General features: G+C 29.2%; 1 protein-coding gene across 2 annotated transcripts; it reads left to right on the forward strand.

Moving 5' to 3' along the window:
- The first annotated feature begins 22 nt into the window (after positions 1-22).
- Positions 23-27,721, forward strand: LOC111293385 (uncharacterized). Of its 2 annotated transcripts, XM_089767305.1 has the most exons (4): positions 24-591; positions 5,584-5,667; positions 26,189-26,272; positions 27,433-27,720. In XM_089767305.1, the coding sequence occupies exons 1-4, from the start codon at positions 133-135 to the stop codon at positions 27,535-27,537; spliced, it is 732 nt and encodes a 243-aa protein (XP_089623431.1). In that variant the 5' UTR covers positions 24-132; the 3' UTR covers positions 27,538-27,720. The 2 variants fall into 2 exon arrangements, with proteins under 2 accessions (XP_089623432.1, XP_089623431.1); XM_089767306.1 differs by lacking the exon at positions 5,584-5,667 and having other exon boundaries at positions 23-591; positions 27,433-27,721.
- The last annotated feature ends 108 nt before the right edge of the window (positions 27,722-27,829 follow it).

Consider the following 27,829-nt stretch of genomic DNA (forward strand, 5'->3'; position numbering starts at 1 on the left):
AATATCATAGCATTGACGAAGACAAATAACACGGATCGGTTCCTATGTTACTAAGGTTCGAATTTTTTTCCATCATAACCAAATTAGAAAAAAAAAAAAAAAAAACCAAAGAGTTTGTTCTACGGAAAATAAATGGATGAGTTAAGAGAGGCAGCGGAATCATATTATAATTCAGTTCCGCAGGAAATGAAGAAACAGGCAGATAGATTTTTCAACCGCATGAAACCAAATAGATATAACAAAGTAAGACGCGAGGATTTCATGGCGAGGATGAGGGAAATAGACCAACTACGGATGAGGAATGAGGAGTTCTTCAACCGGGTGAACAAAGATCGTTCGGGAAAACTTAGCTTCTGGGATGCTATGACTGTATTCTACATAATCAGAAGTGGTATGCCATTTTGCGCTGGATGCGGCAAACTCATAACGTCAATGTACTTTACCTGTGTAAAATGTTTTGACCGTGACGGTTGCACGTTCGATGTATGCGTTAGATGCTTCAAGGACCGCCAGTACCAACATCGCCATACCGAATTCTTGGATAACTTTGTGCTGCTTAAATGCAAGAGGACGGCCGCTTTGAGCAACCCGGTACTGAATTGCTTTCTTTTTCATTCTCTTTAATTTACTTTATGCAACTATTTGTATATGGCCTGGCTACTTCGTTACTCCTTTTTTTTTTTGCTAAGTCATACTTTTATTGATATGGGGAAGAATTACAGCATTACAGCTCTTAGCACAGAAAACAGATAGCTTGCCTGATAAACACCAGACACTACAACTGAAACGGAGAATCAGCATCTAGACACGTTCTCGATACCCAGCAAAAGCAAAAACTCTCAGACAATGTAGAAAGCAATTACACTACACCTAAGACTAGGGAGAGAACAATCCCTATTAATAGGCCAGTAAGTGAGAATCACCAATCTAAATATATCACAGATTATATCACAGACGTCCAATTTTTCCACCACCTCTTTCATTGATGCAATTTTGTCATCCACGTCACCAAATGTTTTGCGGTTGGTTCAATTTTAAGTTCAAATTTTACAATAAACATTTGTTGAAGTCATTTTAAATGCATAATTTATAATAATTTATTTTAAATTATTAGATATGATATATTTTATTTTGAAAGATTGAATAATTTATTTTTTTCTTAATTTCTTTCTTTAAAAAAAAAAAAAGGGTTTCTTTATTCCACTTTTTCAGATAAGACTTCAGCCTGCTCATTTTGATTCTTAGACACTACCCTGGACCCCTGACTTCTGTTAACTCTAAACATTTGTTCTCAATAACCTTAACAACATCTCTGTTTAAGAACCAAACAATCCAGCACTCTAAATGGTTTGGACACCAGTTCACCAATTCATTTTATAATAAGATAGGACAACGTTCGATATAGACCGTCACAACACCCTTTGACCCAGATCTGTAACCACCTTTACCCATTCAATAGACACTAAGAACTTGCCAATCTACTCTTTTTGTTGTCGCAACCAAACCAAGTAAACTTCTTCCCACAGATGGAAAGATTAACAAATTCACCCAAGCTAATAAAATTATTAAACTCCGAAATGCCCGAATCCTCATGTAAGCATCCCATTCTTTCAAAGACCGATCTAACAGTGTTGAAGTTGCCAGCCGCACACCAATTATCATCCGTATTCATTTTGAGCTTCAAGATTTCCTCCCAGAGAACAATTTTAGCTTCTGCATCCCATGGAGCATAGATATTGCAAACCACATTGTCAAAATTCCAAAGAACCCACCTTCCTTTTGCCACCAACATACGATATGTAGTTACACTTTTAAACATTAGTATTAGTATTATCTTCATTTAAATCATTTTAATATTAACGATATTTTTAATCATTAAGAAAATACTATAATTTTTTTTACAATTATTTTTGTTTGCATTTAAAACATTAAAACCATTTAGTTATGCAAAATTTTAAAAAATTATTTCAAATCCAAAAAGCATTTGTAATGACAACCTTTTGTTTTATTAAAAAATGATAATAGAAATTTTGTAAAAACTATTTTGATTGCTGTGTAAAATTTTAAAATATTTTTAATACAATAATGACTAAAAAAGTCGTTACAGATCTAATAATATTTTTAAATGAAATTTTTTGTTGTTGTTATAAATATGGCCAGGATATCATAACATCTTTATTGTCATTATATAAAATATTTAAAATGTTAATTAGGCAATGATAATAATCAGTCACTGCAAATGTAATAAGAATTCATAAAGAATTTTTTTTATCATTTCTAATTTATAGGAATTCAAAACAATAAAATTACCATTGCATAAAATTATAGAAAAAAAATCGAATAGACAATGATATGAAAAATTGTTTCAAATATAATGAGATTTTGCAACAATATTTTCAGTCCTTGCAAATTTAATAACATTTTGTAATAACTTTTTTTTGTTGTTATGAATATTGTATGAATATCATAACAAGTTTTTCATTGTATAAAAAATTTAAAATGTTAATTAGGAACAATAATTAAAAGTCGTAAATGTAATAAGATTTTGTAATGATTTTTTTATCGTTATCAATTTAATAGAAATTTGGAATAAAAAATTATCTTTGTATAAAATATAAAAAATTCGAATAACCAACAACTATGAAAAATTATTACAAATATAAAGAGATTTTGCAATGATATTTTCAATTGTTGCAAGTTGTTGCTAAAATCTTATTTTCTAGTAGTATTATAATTATTATAATACAATTAATCAATTATAATTTAAAATTATAAGAAATCAATCAAACTTTTATATAAAACTCACATTTATAAATTATAAAACATTACATAAATTTTACTATAAGTGAATGATTAAAAAATTATAATAGAAAATAATAAATAAAATATTCTTCAATATTGGGCACCATGCGTCATTCAAAGAGTTAAGTTAAAATTTCTTTTTTTCGAAAGTTGTATCGTTTATACATACATATATATATATGCATATATCCTAAGAGAAAGTGAAGATTATAAAAACAAAAAAAAAAAAGGGATAATACTCAATTGAGCTCTTAAACATTCCTAAAATATGGAAATAAATCAATTATCTTTTATTGTACGAAATTGATTATATAAATTTTTATTTTATTGTAATTAAATCCTTGCCAATGTAAAATATTTAATCTTTTGTTAAAATTTTTTTAGTTTAATAATTTAATTTATAAAAAATTCTTACTTAGATTTATTTGGATGAGCTGAATGATAAATATTTGAGATAATACTACTTTAAAAATTATGTCAATTGGACATTACTCATCCATTTTAAAGATTTAATAGATATAATTACAATGAAATAAAGTTTAAAGGATAATTAATATGAACATGATCATATATTGAAATAATCTTATTCAATTTGCAAAAGTACAATGAAAGTATTGTAGAAGTGATGTCAACTTGACTCATTGACTAAGGATAAGATCATATATTCAAAAACTGTTAACTATCCGCAACGTAAATCTTTAAACACTGATACAAGTGATTCTTTGAAGAGTTTCATTTTCTTTGTAAATCTCTCTCTTTTCCTTTCTTGTTCTCTATGTGACTCATCACATAGTCTTATATGAATGAGACTTATCTTATTTAATGGATGAATACTACTTCATCTTTCTTTTCATCATGGCCTAATGCCATGTTAAACATTAAGAGAGGAAGAGTCATGGCACATTTTTGTCTCATTTTGGATGAACTTTTTCATTCATCATTTGGCCAGCTGCCATTTTCATAAAAGAAGTAAAATGAAGGCCATTTGGTTTTATTATAAGGATGTCAATCTTATCTAAATCCAATGAGAGACTTTTTTTTACTCAAATTGAGATAGGGATGGGTATTAAATTTTGGGGATGTAGATAGCGATGGGTATAGTTTTAAATTTTTTTATCAAATATGAGTATAATATGACACTCATCACTTATCTTTACCCTATATATATATTTAAGAAATTAAATTTTTATTTAATTATATAACTTTTATTTTAGATTAATTAAAACTAATACATTTGTATTTGAAAAATATATATTTACAAAAAATTAGGCAAATGTGCAAGATAAAAATAAAAAAAATAAAAAAATTTATTTTTTTATAAAGCTATGAGTATATGAATTACTTATACCCATTAAATACCTTCGGAGATGGGAATGTGGATAAATTTGAAATATTTATTGAATATTGGTATGAGATGTGTATAATATAAAAAATCAAGAATATCGATAAGAAATGCTCTTTCCATCTCATTCCCTACCCATTAACATCTCTAATTTTTATTTGGTTTGAAATTTAAATCAATTCTAATCAACTACCCATGGCAGTTAATTGGTATAGGAACTTATCCACCCATTGTGGACGGATATTTCCTACCTCTCCACTCAAACAAAATGGGTAGCAAACTTTCATGATCAAGAGAATGTTTTCTCTACTATTTGCAATGGGTTCATACTTGAAAATAAGTCTTGCAACCAATATACTTTGAAATCTTTATTGCTATACAGCTGTTAGGTGCATATAGCATCTCAAAATCATATCTAGTCATTTATACAAGTATTAGTTATGTATAGTAACTTTCAAGTACAAGTAGAATAAGTATGCAGCACCTTAAATCCCTTTAATCACATTTTAGGTCTTTTATTATCTTTTTTTTTATCATATCGCATGATATACTTGTATATTCACAATTATGTTTAATATCTCAAACATAATAAGTCGACCTGTGAATACAATCAAATGTGACACTAGAATAATTTTCTCTTATTTTAAAATCTCTCTTTTTCAATTAAACTACTATCTAGATATGTCCCATTAGATCAAATCATCAATGACCATTGGCAACATTCCAAGATAACTAGCATTGAACTAAAACTTCAAGAAATAATCGAAAAGGTACTATATATGAGATCCATTTATCTCGAAGGTCTCATATAAGAAGTAGAGATCTATTCTTCTGTTATCTTTATTGGTCATACAATACATATGTGGTATGAAACACATACTTTATTTTCCTTTTCTCAAGGTATGTATGTCTTTATCAATAAATATAGAATTTTTTTAAAAAAATTATTATAAATATAAATTAAGCAGACTTTCATACATAGCACCATATAGAATAACATTTTATTTCTTTTTTATAAGAAGTATATAGCATATTTAGTGAAACTTTCACTTAATACATAAATAATTCTTTATATAGTCCACAATAAATTCTCATGTTATTGAATTGGATAACCCCTTATCACTATCAAAAACATATATACTAAATTACTAAAGTATAATCACACTTCAAAAATCTTTCATAACTAGAGTCCGACTTTAGAGAATAAAAAAATGGTATGATGGTTTGAAATCATCCATGTATATACCAGTTTTAATTTATGATGGCTTTGAAAGTTTCCTTGCGTTTTATTTTACCCAATCAAACTATCAACATTGCATCAGATCCCAAATTGGAAAATGTCATAGAATTCCAACAGAAAAAAAGGGAAACACCCAATGCTTCCTAGTTTCTACATTTAAATAAGGAATAACAAGCACTAGCTGCTTGACTTGATGCAGGCCAGTACATCTCGACCTCGTCCGGTAAACCCTCCGGTCTCCACACACAATGCAATTGTTCCAGCAAATCCAAGGCGTGGAAATGTGAGATATTTTTCTTCTTTTGCTGAATTATTAATTGAAATACTATACAAGAAATTTATATGCTTTGATTGCTTTTACATATTTCTAGAAATGTTATATACTTATCTATATTTATATCATCAATATGTAAAAATATTAATTCAAAAGTATTAAAAGTGATTAACATATGAAAAGTAAGACACGTATCAATTTTTTAATTCTGTGGATTTAAAAATTTTCACTAATAATATATCAAATATTAACCTCATAAATAAATACCTTTATAAAATTATAAAAATAACAAATTTTAGAAAAATATAAATGACTTATAATTAACTAATATGTTGTTATAATATATAGAATTATTATCAATGACTTATAATTTTATTGTGTCAATGACAAAAACGATAGCAAGAATTGTTGTATGAATGAAAACAATATGAATTATAGTATGAATCCTGTGACTTATAAGTCTATGACTTATAGTTTTACAATAGTATGAATTCTATATAATTTATAAAATATGGGATAGAAGATAGAATTTTTTTTTTTATGTAACTTAAACTATATAACGAAATTGTTCATCAAATTTTGAATTCTAAAGAAGGGTTTAGAATAAATTTTACCTTTGAGATATAAAAATATCTTCTTGATAGTTTTTCTAAGGTGTGTCATATCTTATCAATTTTCATTCTTAGATTTCATTCTTAACCAAATAATACTAATAATTAGCCAAAGTTAATTCATGGGAGTACTTCAATATTTTAAAAAAAATACATAAAAACAATTATTTGATTTAAGATGAGGTATATCCTTGGGTATTATTTATATATTTAATTAGACGTTTTTTTAAGAGATCAAGATTCCATATTAAAAATAATTTTAGGTAATCCTTTATAAATATATTAATGAACTTCATTGACTCGGTACTGAATGGCTTTCTTTCTCTTTCTCTTTAATTTAATTTATGCAACTATTTATATATGGCCTGGCAACTTCGTTACTTGAAACCTGATTCCTTAATTTTTTTTTTCTCAACAACTCTTCAAAATGCAAGGAGCGTATCACCTAGACTGTTAGAAAAAGTTATATACTGACACTTAATGTCGATGTAAAATAATGATTTATCATTGTTAAACTTTTTCGGCAAAGGTAAAAAAAATTGTTGTCAAGTTGATATTATCGAGGGTTAGCAGTCCAATCCACCTTCAGCAGGTTTTGATTTCATCTAATTTTGTATGGTTGATTTTTTTTTTTAAATCGAGTTTCACGTCAAGTCAGATTGAGTCGAATAATATTAAAAAAAATTAAAATCGAATTTTAAGTAAATCCGATTTGATATATATAATTTTATTTTTTAATTAATTATTTAAATATTTATTATATATATTTAATTTTATATTTATATTAAAAAATAATATTTTATTAATTTTAAATCGATTCAAATTGGATATGATTCATATAATATTAGATGAAGTCAGATTCAAGTATGAAAAAATAAAAAAAAATTTCTCGGATCGGGTTAAATTTGAGTTTTATGAATATAATTACCTCTATTCTTAAAAATATATGTACTAATTTTTTCATTAACTGAAAGGTTATTTTATAAAATATTTTTTACAATGATTTTTTTTTCATTGGTAAATAAATTATGTTTAAAGGATAATTTAATATAATTATCAAAATGTTTTTGTGTTAAATATAAAATTGGCTATTATATTATATATATTTTTGTCAATTAAGTATTTTAAAAAATAAAATTATAATTCCTCATCAATTTTGCTACTTTGAACTAACACAGTTAATTAACTTACTAACACGTGTCAAAAATTTCAACCAATATCACATCATCAATAGTCATATCAACAATAAAAAAAATTTCAAGAAAATTTTAAAAAGTTTTAAGAAATGACAAAATATTTTAAAAAATTATAAAATCTGAATTTTTTTAGAATTATAAAAATAAAAAAACTATGAAAATTCAAAAAATTAACAAAAATCTAAAGAAATCTAAAGAAATGACAATTTTAACAAAATAAAATTTTTTCAAAATTTTTAAAAAAATCACAAAAACTTAAAAAGAACTCAATTAAAAAATCTAAAATTTTTTTTAAAATAAAAAATCTAAAATCTTTTGAAAAAAATATGAACATTTTTAAAAAATTTTGAAAAAAAAATTTCAAAAATCTGAAAATTTTTAAAAAATTTAAAAATTATAAAAATTTTTGAAAAATAAAACATTTTAAAAATATAATAAAAAATCCAAAAAAATCTAAAAATTTCAAAAATATATAAAAAAAATAAAAATTGAAAGATAAAAAATGAAAAATCTTAAGAGGTTTATAGGTTTTTTTGACAATTTTTTTTAAAAATTTTAGATTTTTCAAAAAAAAAAAAATAGATTTTTTTATTTTTAACTTTTTAAAAAAAATTTTAATATCGACGTGATAATTGATAATGTGATGATGTTAATTGAACTTTTGATATTTATGCCTTATCAGTAAGTTGACTGACGATAATAATCTCAAGTACCCAAATAGATGATCAATGAAAATTAAAATATTAAATTGATAATTTTATTTTTTTATATAATAAATTGATAAAAATTGTTAGTATAAAAATTATTTTTTTATTTAACCCAAAATTGTTTTAACAACCACATTTTTTGTTACCAAAACTTTTATAAAACAACGTTATTTTGGTTTTTTTTTTTTTTTTACAATGCAATATTTTTTTGTTACAAATCACTTTAGTAACAATTATTTTGTAATTACAATAGTTAATTTAAAAACAATAATAATCGTTGCCAAAAGATTTTTCAAAACCACAAATTTGTTGTTTCTAACTTTTTTTACAACAATTTAAGGAAATTTAATAACCAGCATCGTTATTGCATATAATCTTACCGTAACAATATATGTGTCCTTACAAATATTAAACCAAATTTTAATAACAATTTTTTAACGTTAAAACAACTAATATTATAGTCAAAAGTCATTATACAACAACATTCATCTCGTTTAATAACCCGTATTACTGTTGCAAAAAATATAATTGAGATACATTCATGTGAATTTTTTTTTAATAAAAAATAAATTATCAAAAAATTAACAATTTAAATATTTATTATTAATAAAATTAAAAATTGATTAAAATTTCATAGCTGATGAAAAGAAAATTTTCATTTAAAAGAACATTAATATATTAAAAAATGTATTTATTATGCCATCATTTACAATAAATTTATCTTAAAATATATTAAAACAATTAAATATTTTAAATAAGTAAATAATGTCTTCAAATATATTAGGACAATTAAAATTTTTAGATAAATAAAAATAATTTTGAATGTAATCTAAGATTTAAAACTTATATTAACTTGATTTCTAGGTTGGTCTATTAAAGCTATATACTTGTTCATTCAAGTGGGTTGGAAAGTATTTACAAAGCCATAGCCAAATTTTCTTAAGTGCTTCCGTGCCTACAGCCACGCATTTATAACCTGCAAATAATGACAACTTCAGAGTTATAGACTACAGATAATAAAATAATTAAAAAAACAAAGGGAGAGAACCCAAGCGAACATATTTACAATATCAAGCCAACTGGGATTTTTCTTTTTTTAAATAAAATTGGACTTCATTACTCAAATCCAATTCTGTCTTATTCACAAGCAAAAATTAAAATATTTGGGAAATCCTCAAACCATATTCTCGTTTCCTTTCCCCTCAAAGCTAATTTTGCCATGCAGTGGGCCCCCTGTTTCCCGCTTTGTTGACATACATGCTTTTCCATGACGTGAACCTCTGCAATCTACTCTCTACCTCCTCTACGAGGGTACCAACATAGCACATGTTCCTGCTACCTTTCCTCTTTACTTGGTTGATAATTTCCTTTGCGTCAACCTCCACGTCGATCTGACGACACCCCATTCCTGCTGCCAGCTTTACTGCTTCCACCTTTGGCAGTGCTTCAATTATCCCAAGCTCACAGATGCTTGGAAACTGTTTGCACAGGGCTCCAACGACGCCTCCTTCTGACACACGGGCTACAACTCCCACGCCTCCTAGTCCTTTCTGTACGTCCAGGGCCCCATTAAAATTAAATTTAATCATACTTTCCTTTCGTTCTTTCCAATGCCCTGGGGATTTAGGGATCAAGCAAACTGGTCGTTCCTGTACACTTTTAAACTCCTCCTTGCATTGGATAGCATAGCGTGCCGTGTGTTGACTGTTGCTGTCCACCTGGTTTTTCACCTTGTCATTTCTACTCATCCAGGTAGACTAGGAGACCATGAGAGCTATTTCCAGCTTATCCTCTTTGAAGCTATTGGTTAGTCTTCTTAGCCATAGTCCGATCTGTTGTTCTTGGAGTTCCATAGAATGATCTGTCAATCCCACTACCTCCCATATTTCTTCTACTACTGTCGGGTATTCAACTGTCGCGTGGAATACAGTTTCCTCCCCTGTGTTGCATCTCTGGCACATTGCCTGTGTTAGTATCTTTCTGTTTTGGAGGTATTTGTAGACAGGGAGGATTCATTGTAAAGCCTCCAACCAAAATTTTGCTTGGGAGGTTTACCTGCCACACCTTATGCCACATCTCCTTTTCCCTTTTTCCTATTCCATTCTAACTTTCTTCTTAGGTACCCAGCAGCTCCTGTGCATGCATTCTCTGGAGATGGTATCCATTTCTTACACTATATATGCCATCTTTATTGTAATGTGAGACCTGGGTGTCTTGTCTTTTCACTCCACTTAATAATATTGCCATAATGTCTCTAACCGTGGATGTTATGAATAAACTTACTAGCTTCTCCCCATCCCATTTGTATATCCACATGTTTTTAAGGTCCCTGACCGTGGTGGTTATTAAACTGGGTCCCCAACTGGTATGGGAACAAAATTTTTTTGCACCTGGTATCCATTGATCTTGCCATATCCTAATTCTCTGTCCATTACCCACTCGCCACCTAATTCCTAGCTTTAAAATCTACCTCCCTTTGCATATGCTTTTCCAAGCGTACGATGAACTTTTTCCCTTTTCAGCATCAAGGAAAAAGCTGTTAGGAAAGTACTTTGCCTTAAGAGCCCCATGCAGCAAAGACGTTTGTCTTGTAGAAGTCTCTATCCTGGCTTTGCCAAGAGAGCAAGGTTAAAACCTTCCATTTCTCGAAACCCCAGTCCTCCTTTCTTTGTTCTTCGGAGTTTGTTCCAAGCCATCCAGTGTATGCCCTTGTTCCTCCGATTGTGACTCCACCAGTATGTTGCCATTATCATATTTGTTTCTTGGCGTAGTCCCTTGGGAAAAAGGAAACATGACATAGCATAGGAAGAAATAGACTGTAGTATGGCTTTCATGGAGAACTTCTTACCTACCGATGAAATTCATTTATGACTCTAGTTTTGTCAGGGAAGGAGGTAAGTTTTTTTAAAATTAAATCACGACACATAAAAAATAATAAATTTTAGATAATTTTAAAATAAATTATTATGTATTTTTATTAAACTTAATCAATCTTTTTATAGATTTACTAAAAAAAAAAAAAATTCAAACAATTAACAGATAATAAAAAAATAGAAAAAGTGAAAAAAGTGATTGAATATTAAAAAACACTTAACCACGTTTAATAATTACTACCAATAACTATTGCTCACTAATCGTAAAAATCATCTTCTATTATCAACTATATGCTAAAATTTAAGATTTTGAGCCCAGACATGAACTCAAATTTGAATCTCAACACTTCCCTTTGATTCAAAGTCACATACTCCAAAACGTAATCTGAAGTAGAAAAATTTTTCTCTTGAAAGTACTTTGGTGAAAAGATCTAACATCTATTCGTTCGTTCCACAATGCTTTATTTTGATTATACCATTTGCAACTATGTCACGAATAAAATGAAAGCAAATATCGATGTACTTTGTTCTCCTATTAAATATTGGATTCTTTGTCATAGCAATTACTGACCTGTTGTCACAAAAAAATTTAGTTGCTCTATCTTAAACCAGACAAAGATTTGTGAGAAGTCTTCTAATCCAAATTGCTTGACAAATTGCTAAAGTTGATACTACATACTCAGTTTCTGAAGATGATAAAACTATTATAGCTTGTTTCTTTGAACTCAATGTGATGGCACCTGATCCAAGAGTGAAAACATTTGTTGAAGTACTCTTTTTATCATTCAATGAACTTGCCCAATCACTATCTGTGAATCTAAATAACCTAAAGTTTGTAATTTGTCAATACCAAATCCCAAAATCACTAGTTCTAGCAATATAACGTAAGACTCTTTTTACCACTCCAAAATGATGTTTTGTAAGACTTTGCATAAACCTGGATATTATACCAACAGAAAATGTAATATCTGATCTAGTATGGGTTAGATAAATCAAACTTTCTACCAAGCTTTTAAAAGTTTTTGTATCAGTCTTTTTTGAATCATCTTTAAGTTGTAACTTTTTATTCATATTTATAGGTGTGACAGTTGGATTACAATTGAGCAAATTAAATCTTTTAAGTAGATACATTGCATACTTTCTTTGTGAAATGAAAATTCCATCCTCGTCTTGCTTCATTACAAGCCTCAAAAAATAATGCAACAGACCCATGTCTGACATTTCAAATTCCTTCATCATGTTAGCTTTAAATTCAGTAACAAGAGAATCACATGAGCCCATATAAATAATATCATCAATATAAAAGTAAACAATTATAAGATCATCTTTTCCTTTCTCCTTCACATAAAAAATAAGCTCATTCTCACTTCTTGTAAAGTCATTGTGACAAAAATAGCTATCAATCTTACTATACCATGTCTGTGGTGCTTGCTTTAGCTCGTAAAGTGTCTTCTTTAGCTTGTATACCTTTGTCTTTTTGCTTTTAATCACAAACCTTTAAGGTTGACTGATATACACCACTTCTTTTAAGTTTTCATTTAAAAAAGTAGACTTGACATCAAATTAACAAACAGGCCAATGAAATTGTGCAGCCAAGGCTAAACTAATTCTCACTGTTCCAAATCGAGCAATCGAAGAAAAAGTTTCTTCGAAATCAATACCTTGTTGCTATGAGTATCCTTTCGCCACTAACCGGGCTTTGTGCTTTTGTATGGTTCCATGTTTTGAACATCCACTTGAGGCCGATTGCATTCTTGTCTTTCGGTAAATATACCATTTTCCATGTTTCATTCTTCTGGATTACCATAATCTTTTCTTGCATTGCATTTTGCCATTCTTTTTGGTTTGCTACTTCTTTAAAAGTTATCAGATTTGAAACAAAGAGAGAAAATTGACAAGTTTAATAAATCTCTTTCAGAGATCTAAACTTTCTTAGAGGTGTTTCATCTGATAATTATTTCAAATAAGGAGAACTGCTATGTTGCGAGGTTGAAAGTGAAAAGTGAGATGAAGAAGCCGGTGAATAAGAATTGCATGGAGAGTTTGTGGTAGTTGATTCAATATCTTTATTTGCTGCATTCTCATTTGGATTTTCACTTTCATTTGGAATCATAACTTTAGTAGTCTCATTTTTGCTATTTCATTCCCAACTTGTATCTTCATCAAAGATCATATTTCTGCTAATAATCACCTTGCCACTAAGAGGATTATATCGACGATATACTTTGGATTTAGTGCAATATCCCACAAAAATACATTTTTCAAAATTTTCCTTAAGCTTGTGACAAGTTTGAGAATTAATCAAAACATAAGCAACACAACCAAAAATCCTCAAGTGGCTTTACCATCGGCCTTGTACCTCTCCAAGCTTCATAAGATATTTGATTGAGGATTGCTTTTGTAAGAGAAAGATTTAACAAGTAAATAGCAGTTGCCATAGCTTCAGCCTAAAGATGAATTGGTAGTTCTCTCACTTGCAACAAGTTTCTAGCCGTTTCCATAACAATACGATTCTTTCTTTCAGTTACACCATTTTGCTTTGGAGTATAGGGTGCAATCAATTCCCTGTGAATGCCATTTTCCTCACAAAAAAGATTAAACTCATTAGATAAAAATTCTCCTCCTCGATCAATGTGAAGAGTTTTTATGAAAGCTCTACTTTGTTTCTCCACAAAAGCATTGAATTTTCTAAAACTCTCAAAGGTCTCTGACTTATTATTTAGAAAATAAACCCAACTCATTCGACTACAATCATCAGTAAAAAGAGCAAAATACTTACTCCTACAAAGTGATGTAGTTTTCATAGGCCCACACAGATCGACATGTATCAATTCAAGACATTTAGAGGCTCTCAATGACTGTCCACTTGAAAACGAATTTCTTTCTTATTTCCCATAAATACAACATTCACATAAATCAAGAGATCCAATTTTAGTTAATCCAAGAACCATACCTTTTTTACTTAGTAATTGCAAGCCTTTGATATTGTGATGTCCATATCGTAGATGCCACAATTTTGATTCATCCTTCTTGCTAATAATAAGAGCTTGCTTTTTCACATTAGAAATTTTAAGTGGAAACATCTTGTTTTCTGTCATATGCACATTCATCATAGGTTGTCCAAATTTGTCTTTAATCATACATATTTTATTTTCAAACACAATTACACATCCACCAGCCATTAGTTGTCTAACACTTAATAAACTATATGCCAAATTAGGAAAAAAAAGACATTAGAAAGTAAATTTATTTTATCATTGCTTGCCTCTACTGCAATGATTAACTTGCATCTGCTTATTATCCCCAAGTTTGACTTGTAACTTTTGTGACTCATCAAGATCCTTAAATAGTGATCTATTGGGGGTCATATGGTTCAAGCATCTACTATCCACAAACCAAACATCATTTGAAACTTCATTAATAGGTAAATGAGTCACGAATAACTTACTTTCTTTACTTTTTTCTTCCACATAGCTCACTTGGTTTCAGCAATTTACCTTTACATGCCCAAATTTCTTGCAATTGTAATATTGGATAGCACTCATATTCCTTTTTTGCTTACTATCAAATTGCCTTTCTTGTCCATCAGAATGGCCTCTTTCTTTACCTCTGCCACGTCCTTTGCCAACGGACACTTCCTTTCTAGTTTCCTCCCCTTTCATTTGAAAATACCTTCTCATCAATCTTCTCTTGTGATCTGTTCAGCCTCGCTTCATGAGCTTGCAAAGAACCCATCAATTTATCAATGGCAAAAAATAGACAAATCTTCAGACTCTTCTATTACAACAACTATATGATCAAACTTTAGAGTTAGGCTTCGTAAAACTTTGAAAACAATAGTCTCGTCAGTAATCTTATTATCATAAGATCTTAATTGAGTAACAATAAAAATTACTCTAGAAAAAAATCTTCCACCATTTCCTTACTTATTATCATCATCAAAGTTTCAAACTCATGCCGAAAAGTTTGGAGTTTCACAGCAATAACTTTTGAAGAGCCTTGAAAATCTTTCTGTAAGGTTTTTCAAGCTTTTTTTGAAGTGTTGGCTGCTACAATCCTGGAGAAAAGTGTCTTATGAACTGCCTACTAAATGATAAATAGGGCTTTGAAATCCTTCTTCTTGTTGTCTTTCAGCCGTCCTTCATCGTTATCATTCTCGTCATATCCGATTTCTACAAAATCTCAAAGATCTTAAAATTTGAAGAATGTCTTCATCTTAATGCTTCAAAAGTCATAATGTTTTTCAAACACAAGAATGAGAGGTTGGGCTACATTTGAACTGTTATTTATTGCCATCGTTGACAATTTAGTGGATACGAAAAATGGGTAAGGATTTTATGGCTCTGATACAAAAAATTTGTTGGAGAAGGAGGTAGGCTTTCCTAAAATTAAATTACGACATACAAAAAATAATAAATGTTGGGTAATTGTAAATAAATTACTCTGCATTTCTATTAAACTCAATCAACCTTTTTATAGGCTTACTAATAGAGAAAAAAACTCAAACAGTTAATAGATAATGAGAAAGTGGAAAAAATGAAAAAGTGAAGAAAGTGGCTGAATATTAAGAATCACTCAACCACGTTTAATAACTACTACTAACAACTACTATTCACTAATCTTAAAAACCATCATCTACTACCAACTATATCCTAAAACCCAAGACTTTGAGCCCATACTAGAACTCAATTTTGAGTCAGTTTTCAACAAGTTTTGGATTCTTTTCTTCATTGTTTCAACCACCCCTCTAAATGCTTTCTTTTTTCCTCTCACCACAAAAGTTGGCAGCCCTAAATATTTCTCCAAGTTGCTTGTAGATTGAACACTTGACAGGTTTTTTGTCACCTTCTGCATCTCATGGTTGGTGTTTTTGCGAAAAAGCAAGCCTGATTTCTCATAATTTATCTTTTGTCCCGACCCGTCTTCATACGTCTTTAGTAGTTTCCTCACACGCTCACTTTCAGTATTGTTTACTTTAATGAAAAGCAAACTATCATCAGCAAAAAAAAAGATGTGTTATCTTCAGGTCGCTTATACTAGCTAGCACCCCTTGCAACAGACCATTGCGTTGATATTTTGTTAATAGTGCCGAGAGGCCCTCAGTGCAAATGAGAAATAGGTAGGGCGACAACGGGTCCCCCTATCTCAATCATCTTTCCGGGACAATAGCTTCTGTTAAGATGGATTACACAACATAGTGGATTCGATGAAATCCCATTCAACCCTATTGTAGGCCTTATTCATGTCCAATTTTAATGTTGTCAAACCTGTCTTCCCTTCACATTTAAGTCTCAAGGAGTGTATTAGTTCGTAAGCTATCAGAACATTATTAGTAATAAGCTTGCTTCGTATAAAAGCACTTTGGTTCTCGCTAATCCAATAGGGTAGTGTCTGCTTCAATCTATTAGAAAGGGTCTCTGCAATAATTTTATATAGGACGTTGCGGAAACTAAAAAGCCTAAACATCGGGATCTTTATTGGGTTAGGTGTCTTAGGGACTAAGGGTCCATTTGGATCCTATCATACCGTGAGTGAGATGCGATTGAAGCACTTTATGAGTTAAATTGCACCATTTTTTGTATTTGGATAACATGGGCCAGTGCGGTTGATGTTTATCGACTGCTCTGTATCTTCCTTATTGTTACTGAACTCTTTAGGGCGCAGTGAAAATTTTTAAACTCACCCCAACATATATTTTCAAAAATATTCCTATTTAAAATTTTTTTGTTTCTTTTTTATCCTTAAAAGTATAGTGTAAGAACAAAAATATCCTTGGCATTTAAAGCCTTATTTATTAAAAATAAATAAATAAAAATAGTCTTTAATAATTAAAATTTTAATTTTTTAATATAATTTAATATATGTCAATATTTTGATTGAATAAATTTTTAATATATTAAAATTTAAATAATATTAAAACATAGATAAAAAATAATTTGTTAGTTATTTTTAAATTAATGACTTTAATGATTATTTTCTCTTTTTATTATAATTTATCTCATCATTACTGTTATTTTTTATCTAAACAAATATCTCATCGTTAATTTTAATCTTATCATTATAATAATTAATCTTGTCTCTATTATTATTTTTAATTTTAATAAAATTAATCTTACTGTTTATCCAAATGGACCCTAAAATTATGTGAGTATCATTTAATCTTGCTAAGCTACTTCCCTCATTAACAACGGATAGATAAAATTTTGTAACTTTTGCTCGTATAACGTTCCAGTATTTATCATGAAAGAGGGCTAGCGTACCATCTGGGCTTGGGGCTTTTGTAGGGTGTCTCTTTTATGGCAACTTTTATCTCTTTTGGAGTAAAATGCTCTTCGAGCAGAGTATTCATTTCTTCTATTACACGTGAGGGGATTGCTTCTAAAATCTCCTGCATGTTCGTGGGCCTCTGGGACTTAGAGGTTAGAGAAATACTCCACGGCTTTGTGCTCCACTTCATGAACTCCCTCTTGCCACATTTCCATTCCATCCTTTAGACCTTTGATCCAATTTATTCTTCTTCTATGGGTGGCATGTGCATGAAAAAATTTGGTATTCTTGTCTCTTTCTTTTAGCAAGCTCACCCTTGCTTATTGGCTCCAAAATAATTCTTCTTGTTTAAGCTTTCATTCAGTTTTGTTTTGAGTTCCATTTTTTAGCCAAGGTCTCGTTGTCCGGTCCTTGCCCATTGACTTCCTTCAGTTGTTCGTGTAGGATTTCTATTTCTTCATGCATCCCACCAAACTTTCGCCTCCTCCACTCCCTCAGTTTTTATCTGGCCCTATTCAGTTTCCCATTCAGTGCCTTTTCTCGATTCTCCTACCAAGCATCTTTAGGGATCCTCTTACTGTCTAGGTCCTTCAACCATATCGCCTCCAAACACATCCGCCTCTTCCTGATGTCAATCGCTTTCCTCTTATGCTTGCCCGTCGTATCCACCAGAACAGGACAATGCTTCGATACGGGGCGTACTAGGTGCCGTACTATGAAGTTGGTAAATAAGTCACCCCGTTCACTGTTCGCTAGCACCCGGTCTAATCTTTCACGTATTACAGACCCAGTTGTTGACTCTCTCGCTCATTATTCGATGCCTTCAAAACCCAGATCAAACAATCCCGTATCTGTTAGTGTATCCCTAAATGCTCTCATCTGTCATTCAAGTCTTACATTACCCCCATCCTTTTCACTATCTTAAAGTATCTCATTAAAATCCCCAAAGCATAGCCAAGGAAGTGAGCTTTGTTACGCCAACCGTCGAACCATGTCCCATGCTTGGTTCCTTTCTCTCACATTCGGTTCTTCATAGAAACCTGTAGACCTCCATTCCATTCCTTCCTTGTCCTTTATCTTCATATCAATATGATATTTCGAAAAACCCAGTAATTTCATGCTTATATCCGTCTGCCATAACATAGCCAAACCCCTATGCTTCCACACCAAAAGCCCCATACATTTTACATTTCACCCTTATTTTTTCCGACTTTGTGTTATTCAAGATAGTTTCGCACAAGGAAACTATCTTGTGATCTTTACTCCTTATGATGTCCTGAAGGGCCCGAACTGCTCGAGGGTTCCCAGGCCCTCGCAGTTCTAAGTTATGCACTTCATTGTTCTCGTCGGGACTAGTGCCCAGTGTCCGCCGTTTGTTCTGTGTTACCTTTCACATCCATTTCCTCGATTTCCTTGCTCCTTTTCCTCACTGTGTCTATTTCCATTTCAGTTTCCTCGTGCATAGTCTTCCTCTTCCCCAGGTCACATGGTTCCCTTGCTTGTTCAACCCAAGGTTTTCTTGCCAATTTATTCCATTTATGCTTTCAGTAATCTGCTTTCCCATCTTTGCTCGATCCAGAAACACTGCCTACCAGTTCTGCCTTCCTCGTTGTTTCTACTTCACTTTCCTTTAGGCTATATTCCATAGCCTTGATATTCTCATGTTCAGACACGTTGATCTTATTCTGCATTAATGCTTTCCCCACATCGCCCCTACACGTGAGCTTTCCCATAATTGTGGCATGCACTACATGAAAAGGAATGTCCCTCCCATGCAAGTCATTATTAGTTCCCACAAGGTCCACTCCTTTCTTTTGTTAGGCCAAAAGGCCTCTATCCAATCAAGCCAATGAAAGGTAAAATCAAACAATCAATTAATCACACAAAAGATAGTAATTTAACATGATTCAATCTAATTGATCTATGTCCACGAATGAGAAATAAGATCTACTAGTTATAGGAAATTACAAACATACACAAAAACATATAAACCACTCAAAAATCAATATCCATAGGCCCTCTCAATCTTCTCTAGTTCTATGTAGTATTCTTAACCCAAATAAACACATACTCATGTACACCATTTCAACACAATCAAACAGATACCCATATGTACCTATATATCATACCTATATGGACCCTCTCAGTCTTTTCTAGTTCACTCACAAATATTTCAACATATATACCCATAAGACATTAATCTTCTGTAGTCTTATAGGGTATCTACCCATAAAATCTTACAACTTTCTTACATCTTTTTTTCATACCTAATATTGTAGAGATTTCATATATTTATAACCATACAAACTTGCATATTAAGAATTTCTTTCCTTCTAGAATTCTTCTTCTGCAAGTCAAACTTGTCTATTAAGAATCTCTTTCTTTTTAGAATTCTTTTGTCGTAAGTTTTCTTGTCAATAAATCTCTTATGAGATTTGAGTCACTATTCCTAACAATTTTCATATTGACTCAAATTCTATCAAATCATTTATTTTCATGCTAGACATACTTGACTTCACCTGTAATGAAAATCTCACAATTATCTTCTTTTGTGTATCTTCACACTTCACGTAAATCGATCTTCAATTCTCAAAACTTGAACTCGAATTCTTCTTTTGAATTGAGCTCCTCTAGACTTATATTTTTTCATGTCTCAAACCATCAACTCTAATACCACTTGTTGGGGATCACCACAGCTCTAATACCATTTGTTAGACCAAAAGGCCTCTATCCATTCAAGCCAGCGAAAAGAAAAATTAAATAATTAATCAATCACACAAGAGACAATAATTTAACGTAGTTCGATCTAATTGACCTACATCCATGAAAATTATAAACATATATCAAAACAAATCAACCACTCAATAATCAATATCTATAGACCTTTTCAATCTCCTCTAGTCCTATAGAGTATTTTTAACCCAAACAAACATATACCTATATGCACCATTTCAACATAACCAAATACATACCCATATGCACTCATACATCATACTTATATGGACCTTCTCAGTCTTTTCTGGTCCATTCACAAATATTCAAACATACACACCCATAAAATATAAATCTTCAGTGGTCTTATGAGGTATCTACCCATAAAATTTTATAACTCTCTTACATCTTTTTCTCAAACCTAATCTTGTAGAGAGTTCACCTATTTATAATCATACAAACTTACCTATTAAGAATTCTTTTTCTTCTAGAATTCTTCTTGTGCAAGTCAAACTTGCCTATTAAGAATATCTTTTTTTTTTATAATTCTTTTGTTACAAGTCTTCTTGTCCATTAAGTAATATCTAACAAATTTCAAATAAATCTTTTATGAAATTTGAGTCATTGTTCCTAACATCTTTTTCTCAGCTCTCGTTTGGCTCAATGACTCCATTCCACCCTAGGCTTCACCTAATATATTATGACCATCAATCACAATCGTTTACTTCTTCCTAATTACATTGTTTTTATTTTTTTACAAATTTTCTCTTTAGATTTTGCCAATTTTCATCCTTATCACCCCCAATCTTGAGATAATATTGATGACTCCCCATTCCATCAGCGGACCGTTACTTTTACCCCAAATTGATTGTGTTAAAAATAGTGACTTAAATCTCTTAAGAAATTTGTTTGAGATTTATTATATATTACTTAATGAATACAAAAATTTGTATAAAAAAATTTTAAAAAAATAGATTCTTAATAGGCAAGTTCATCGTCGACTATCGCCCTTAAATGTTTGCCTCTCTCCTTGTGTTGCTTTTCATGATTTCTTCTCTACATTCCTTTTGTTGGTCTTTAGCTTCCCTTGTCCCATGTTAATTGTTTTTGTTTTATCGATGATGCCCATAGCCACCTCCCATATTGTTTCACATCGGATTCATTAGCAAGGCATGGATTTTCCTCACAATCACCTTCTATATGTCCCAGTCTATCGCAGTTATAACAGAAACTTGGCAATCTCTTATAACTTATCCCTCCTCATGTTTGACTCATATCCTCTCTGTTTGTAAGTAAAATGGTTCTTCTTAATGGTTAATTAACATCTGCCTCCACCCTTATTCTTAGAAAGTGCGTCCACTCTCCATTTTCCAAAGTTAAATTCTTCTCTTTTAGGGCCCCTTACTTCCTTCCAATTCTTAATACAGTTTCTTTATCCCTCAGAATAAAAGGTAAGCCATATACCCTTATCTAGAAATTAGCGTTATTAAAAATGTAATCTCTCATCCTTAGCCCTCCATCATATTCTTTGAAGAGTAATAGTTGTTTGTCAAAAGACCACGGTGCACCATCTAGGACTTTTCTCTTATAGGCCACTGTTGCAAATTTGAACAGATAAATATTCTTTTCTAGATTTACAATCTCAAACCCTTTTACCACCCTCCAAAAAGATTCAATACAACTTTCATTGCTTCTTTAATATATGGCCTTGTTGTGAGAAACGTTTCAGCAATCCATTGATAACTCCCTTCCACTTACGATTGAACTTTACTGACTAAACTATGGCTGTCTAGGCCTCAAAGGAATCCCCATAGGTAACCCTAAGGCAATGCTCACTTGTAGGCTTATAAGACTGCTTCCTCTCACAAACACCCTAGAGAGTATCAAATAAAATTTTCAAGTCAACTCGATTTTTTAGTAGTCATATATGGCTCAAAATGCCCATACCTAGGAAAATACTCAAAACAACAAACAAAGCCAATCGTCATTTTTTTTTCTAGCTAGGCAATCACAATTTTGATTATACTTTGTTTACAAATTCCATGTATGGGTCTTTTTTTCTTATCTAAGTTTCATATCTACTCTTGAGAATAAATTAAATTAGTTTTAAAACAAATATTAATTTGGTCATAAATATATATATTCTCTTTAACTTTAAATTAGTATAACAACTAAATAAACTTTAAGATCCAAATATTTTGATGTTCATTTAAGCATTATAATTTAAAATAAAATAATACTCACAATTATAAAAACTGAACAAATATAATATAAAAGAAAGACATAAAAATATAATTAAATATGTCACTTTTTTTTTGTAAGCAAGTGACATGGCAAAAGCTATAATAATATGGTTTTTTCATATAATAATAAAACAAATGTTAATCTTAATTCAATTACATATTAGACTAAGGTAACATATTTAAACATTAGTATTAATATTATCATCATTTTACTATTAGCGATATTTTTAATCTTTAAGAAAATAATTTAATTTTTTTACAATTTTTTTCTGTATTTAAAACATTAAAACCGTTTAATTATGAAAAATTTTAAAAAAAATTATTATAAATCTAAAAAGATTTTGTAATGACAATTTTTTTTTGTTTTTTAAAAAATAATAGATACTTTGTAACAACTATTTTGATCATTGTGTAAAATATTTAAAAATTTTTAATATGATAACGACTAAGAAGAGTCGTTACAAATCTAATAATATTACGAAATGATTTTTTTATTTTGTTATGAATATGACTATGATATCATAACAACTTTATTGTCGTTGTATAAAATGTTAATTAGGTAATGCTAATAAAAAGTCAATACAAATATAAAAGGAATTCGTTAAGATTTTTTTTTATCATTACCAACTTTATAAGAATTCGAAACAACAAAAATTATCGTTATATAAAATATAAAAAAATTCAAATAGGCAACGACATAAAAAATTGTTACAAATATATGAGACTTTGCAATAATATTTTAAGTCGTTACAAATTTAACGATATTTCAAAACAACTTTTCGTTATGAATATGGTATGGATATCATAACAATTTTTTTGTTGTATAAAATATTTAAAATGTTAATTAGGAATAATAATTAAAAGTCATTGTAAATATAATAGGATTTTGTAACAATTTTTTTACCGTTATAAATTTTATAGAATTCACAATAACAAAATTTAACTTTACATAAAATATAAAAAAATTCAAATAAGCAATGATTATGAAAAATCATTGCAAATATAAAAAGAATTTACAACAATATTTCAGTTGTTGTTAAAACCTCATTTTCTAGTAGTGCTACAATTATTATGTTACAATTAAACAATTATAATTCAAATTAAATTGTATGAAGTCAATCAAAATTTAATATGAAACACAAACTTATCAATTATATAACACTACATAATTTGTTATTATAATTGAACAATTAAAAAATTGTAACAAAAAAATTACAGTTAATATTCTTCAATATTTAATACCATGCATCACTTGAAGAGTTAAGTTAAAATTTCTTTTGTCAAAAATCATATAATTTATATATATATATATATATATGCACAAATCTTGAAAGAAATTATAAATTACAAATGAACAAAAGAAGGATAATACTCAAATGAATTGTTGAACTTTACTCAAAAATGAAAATAAATCAATTATCTTTTATTGCATGAAACTAATGGTTTAAACTTTTATTTTATTGTAATTAAATCCTTGATAGTATAAATGTTAAATTATTTCAGGTTAATAATTTAATTTCTAGAAAAGTCTTACTTATATTTATTTGAATGACTTAAATGACAAATATTTGAAGGAACACTATTTTAAAAATTATTTCAAATGGACATTATTCATCAATTTTTATGATTTAATAGGAATAATTACAATTAAATAAGAGTTTGAAGGATGATTAATATGAACATGATCATATATTGAAATAATGTGAGAGATTTATTTGATTTGCAAAAGCACAACAAAAACGTTACAAAAGTGATGCTGATTTGATTATGGTTGGAGACAAGATCACTCATTCAAAAATTGTCTACTATCCATAGCATATATCTTTAAACACTGATGCAGGAGATTCTTTGAAAAGTTTCTTTTTCTTTATCGATCTTTTTCTTTTCCTTTCTTATTCTTTATATGGCTCATCACATAGTCCCATATGAATGAGACTTATCTCATTTTATGGATGAATGCTATTTCATCATTCTTTTCATCTTGTTGGAATGCCATGTTAAACATTGAGATGGGAAGAGGCACGGCATATTCTTTTCTCATTTTGGATGAAATTTTTCATTTTATTCATTATATAACCGATTGCCATTTTCATAAAAGAAGCAAAGGGAAGGCCATGTGGTTTTTTATAGGGATAGTAACTTATCCAAACTTAATAGGGAACTTTTTTTTTTTTTACTCTAATTGAGATAGAGATGAATATTAAATTTTGGTAATGAGGATGAGGATGTGTATGGTTTTAATTTTTTTATCAGGTATTAGTACATGAATGGGTAATATAGCATTCGTTCTGTACTTATACCTTATATACATTTGATAAATTACTTTTTTACTTAATAATATAGATTTTATTTTAAAGTAATTAAAACAATATATTTGTATTTAAAATATATATTTTATAAAAAAATTACATAAATGTGCAAGATATAAATAAAAAAATAAATTTTATTTTATTTATTTTATAAAGTTATGGTATATGGATTATTCATACCCATTAAATATACACGAAAATTAAAGGGGAATTGGTATAATATAAAAAATCAAGGATGAGGATGGAAAATGCTTTACCCATCCCATACTCTACCCATTGACATTCCTAGTTTTTTACTTGGTTTGAAATTGAAACCAATTCTAATCAACTGCTCATGGTAGTTATTTGATATAGGAACTTATTCACCCATTGTGGATGAATATTTCCTAAATCTCCCATTTGTACAAAATGGGTAGCAAACTCTCATGATTAAGAGAACGTTTTTTCTACTATTTGCAATGGGTTTATACATAGAAATAAGCCTTGTGATTAGTATACTTTGAGAGTTTAATTGCTATACGACTATTAGGTGTATATAGTAGCTCAAAATTACATTTAGTCACTTATACAATTGTTAAATATATATAGTAACTCTCAAATACAAATACAGTAAACATGTAACATCTTAGATCCATTCAATCACATTTCAAGTTCTTCACAATTTTTCTTTTCTCATATTAAATGATGTATTTGTGTATTCATAATTATGTTCGATATCTTAAATATAATTGGTCGACCTATGAATTCAACCAAATGTGACACCAAAATAATTTTCTTTTCCTTTATAATCTCTCTATTTCAATTCAATTACTATCTAGATATGTTCAATTAGATTGAATCATTCATGATGAATGGTAACATTCAAGGATAGTTAACAATGAATTGAAACTTTAAGAAACAGTCGAAAGTCTTTGAGGGTACTAAATATTAGAACCTTTGCCTTCAAGGGTCTCACACAATAAGAAACATAGATCTATTCTTTCATTATCTTTGTTAGTTGAACAATGCACATGTAGTATGAAACACGTGCTACAGATTACTCTCTTTTTCTTAAAGAACTTATGTCTTTATTAGTAAATATAGAACTTTTTTTTTAAAAAATTATTATAAATATAAATTAAGCAACCTTTCTTAAATAGCATCATATATAAACTTAGAATAACATGTTTATTTCTTTTTTTATAAGAAGTATATAGCTTATTTTGTGATACTTTGACTTAATACATAAATAATTCTTTATAGTCCACAATAAGTTCTCATGTTATTGAATTGCATAACCCTTCATCACCATCAAAAACATATATACTAATACTGAATTACTAAAGTATAATCTCACTTCAAAAATCTCTAATATGGTATGATAAGTTGAAATCAACCATGTCTGTATAAACCAATCTTAATATATATATATATATATATATATATATATATGATGGCTTTGAAATTTCCTTGTGTTTTATTTTATCCAATCAAACTGTCAACATTACATCACAGATCCCAAATTGGAAAATGCCATACAGAATTCCAACAGAAAAAAGGGAAACACCCAAAACTTCCTAGTTTCTACATTTAAATAAGGAATAACAAGCATTAGCTGCTTGACTTGATGCAGGCTAGTACCTCTCGACCTCGTCCAGTAAACCCTTCGGCCTCCACACACAATGCAATTGTTCCAGCAAATCCAAGGCGTGGAAATGTGAGATATTTTTCTTCTTTTGCTTTAGTATTAATTGAAATACTATATAAGAAATTTATATGCTTTTATTGCTTTTACATATTTCAAAAAAATTTATATATTTATCTATATTTATATCTTCTATATGTAAAAGTATTAATCCAAAAGTATTAAAAGTAATTAACATATGAAAAATAAGATGTGCATCAATTATTTTTTAATTTTATTTGTAGAATTGAAAAATTTTACTTATGGTGTATCAAATACAAATCTCATATATAAATACCCTTATAAAATTATAAAAATAATAAATTTTTAAACAATATGAATGACTTGTAATTAACTATATATGTTTTTATAATATAGAATTATTATAAATGACTTATAATTTTATTGTATCAATAGAAACAACGATAGCAAGAATTATAGTATCAATGAAAACAATATGAATTATAGGATGAATCCTGTGACTTATAATTATATGACATAATTTTATAATTTTATAATAGTATGGATTCTATATAATTTAGAAAATATGGGTTAAAGGATAGAAGTTTTTATATAACTTATACTATATAACTAAATTGTTCATCAAATTTTGAATTCTAAAGAAGGGTTTAGAATAAAGTTTACCTTTGAGTTATAAAAATATCATTTTGATAGTTGTCTAAAGTGAGTCATATTTTATTAATTTTCATTCTTATATTTTATTCTTCACCAAATAATACTAATAATTAGCCAAAGTTAATTGATGGGAGTACTTCAATATTAAAAAAAGAAAAAAACGCAAAAACAGTTATTTGATTTAAGATGAGGTATATCCTTGAGTATTGTTTATATATTTAATTAGTAGTTTTTTAAGAGATCAAGACGATATTAAAAATAATTTTAGTTAATCCCTTATAAATATATTAATGAACGGCATTGACTATTATAATTAAGACAATAACTTATAATACTGTAATTTGTTGGAATAAGTAAAGTAATATTCCTATCACTTATAATTAAACTTGTTTGAATAACTAACAATAAACATTCAATTTTTTATTATTTCTTAATTGCTTCATATTTAATAAATGTGTTTAGAAATTAGTATTTCTTTTACGTCCATCTGTAACGCACGTATCGCGCGTGTGGTAAAAATTAGTATTTGAAAACGTTGCTGTTGTTATATGTTTCAGAATGTACTTGAAGCATTAGGGCAAGCATTAGGGATTGCAGCCCATATAGCAGCAACGACATCCAGTATAGTAGCAATAGCAACCACGCTTTGTTCCATCATGTAAACATTCATGCAATTACAAGAAACTGCATATTTCTTGGAAACTTTAAGTAGTACTTGTAGCTACAGTCTTGAGAATTGATGCTAACTTTTCTTCAGTATTTTCAAAGACTATGAATAAAGGTAGACTTGCTTGGCTGGGACTTTCATCTTGATTTTTTGGCCAAAATGCTAATGTTTAATGCATGTTTGTTTGGGTAGACATTTAATTTTATGCGAATTAATTTAGTTTTGTTTGATTTTTGTATTTGAATCTAATGAATTGATTTGGACTAATTTGAGCATTATAATTTAAA

This window comes from Durio zibethinus, chromosome 10 (assembly GCF_047325235.1).
Source record: "Durio zibethinus cultivar Kanyao isolate XHJ-2024 chromosome 10, ASM4732523v1, whole genome shotgun sequence".
In the NCBI taxonomy this organism is placed as follows: domain Eukaryota; kingdom Viridiplantae; phylum Streptophyta; class Magnoliopsida; order Malvales; family Malvaceae; genus Durio; species Durio zibethinus.

Coding starts and splice junctions, on each gene's coding strand:
- LOC111293385 (XM_089767305.1), top strand. CDS start 133: ATGGATGAGTTAAGAGAGGCAGCGGAATCATATTATAATTCAGTTCCG. Junction 5,668..26,188: donor CAAATCCAAGGCGTGGAAAT/GTGAGATATTTT, acceptor GACTTGATGCAG/GCTAGTACCTCTCGACCTCG. Junction 26,273..27,432: donor CAAATCCAAGGCGTGGAAAT/GTGAGATATTTT, acceptor TATATGTTTCAG/AATGTACTTGAAGCATTAGG.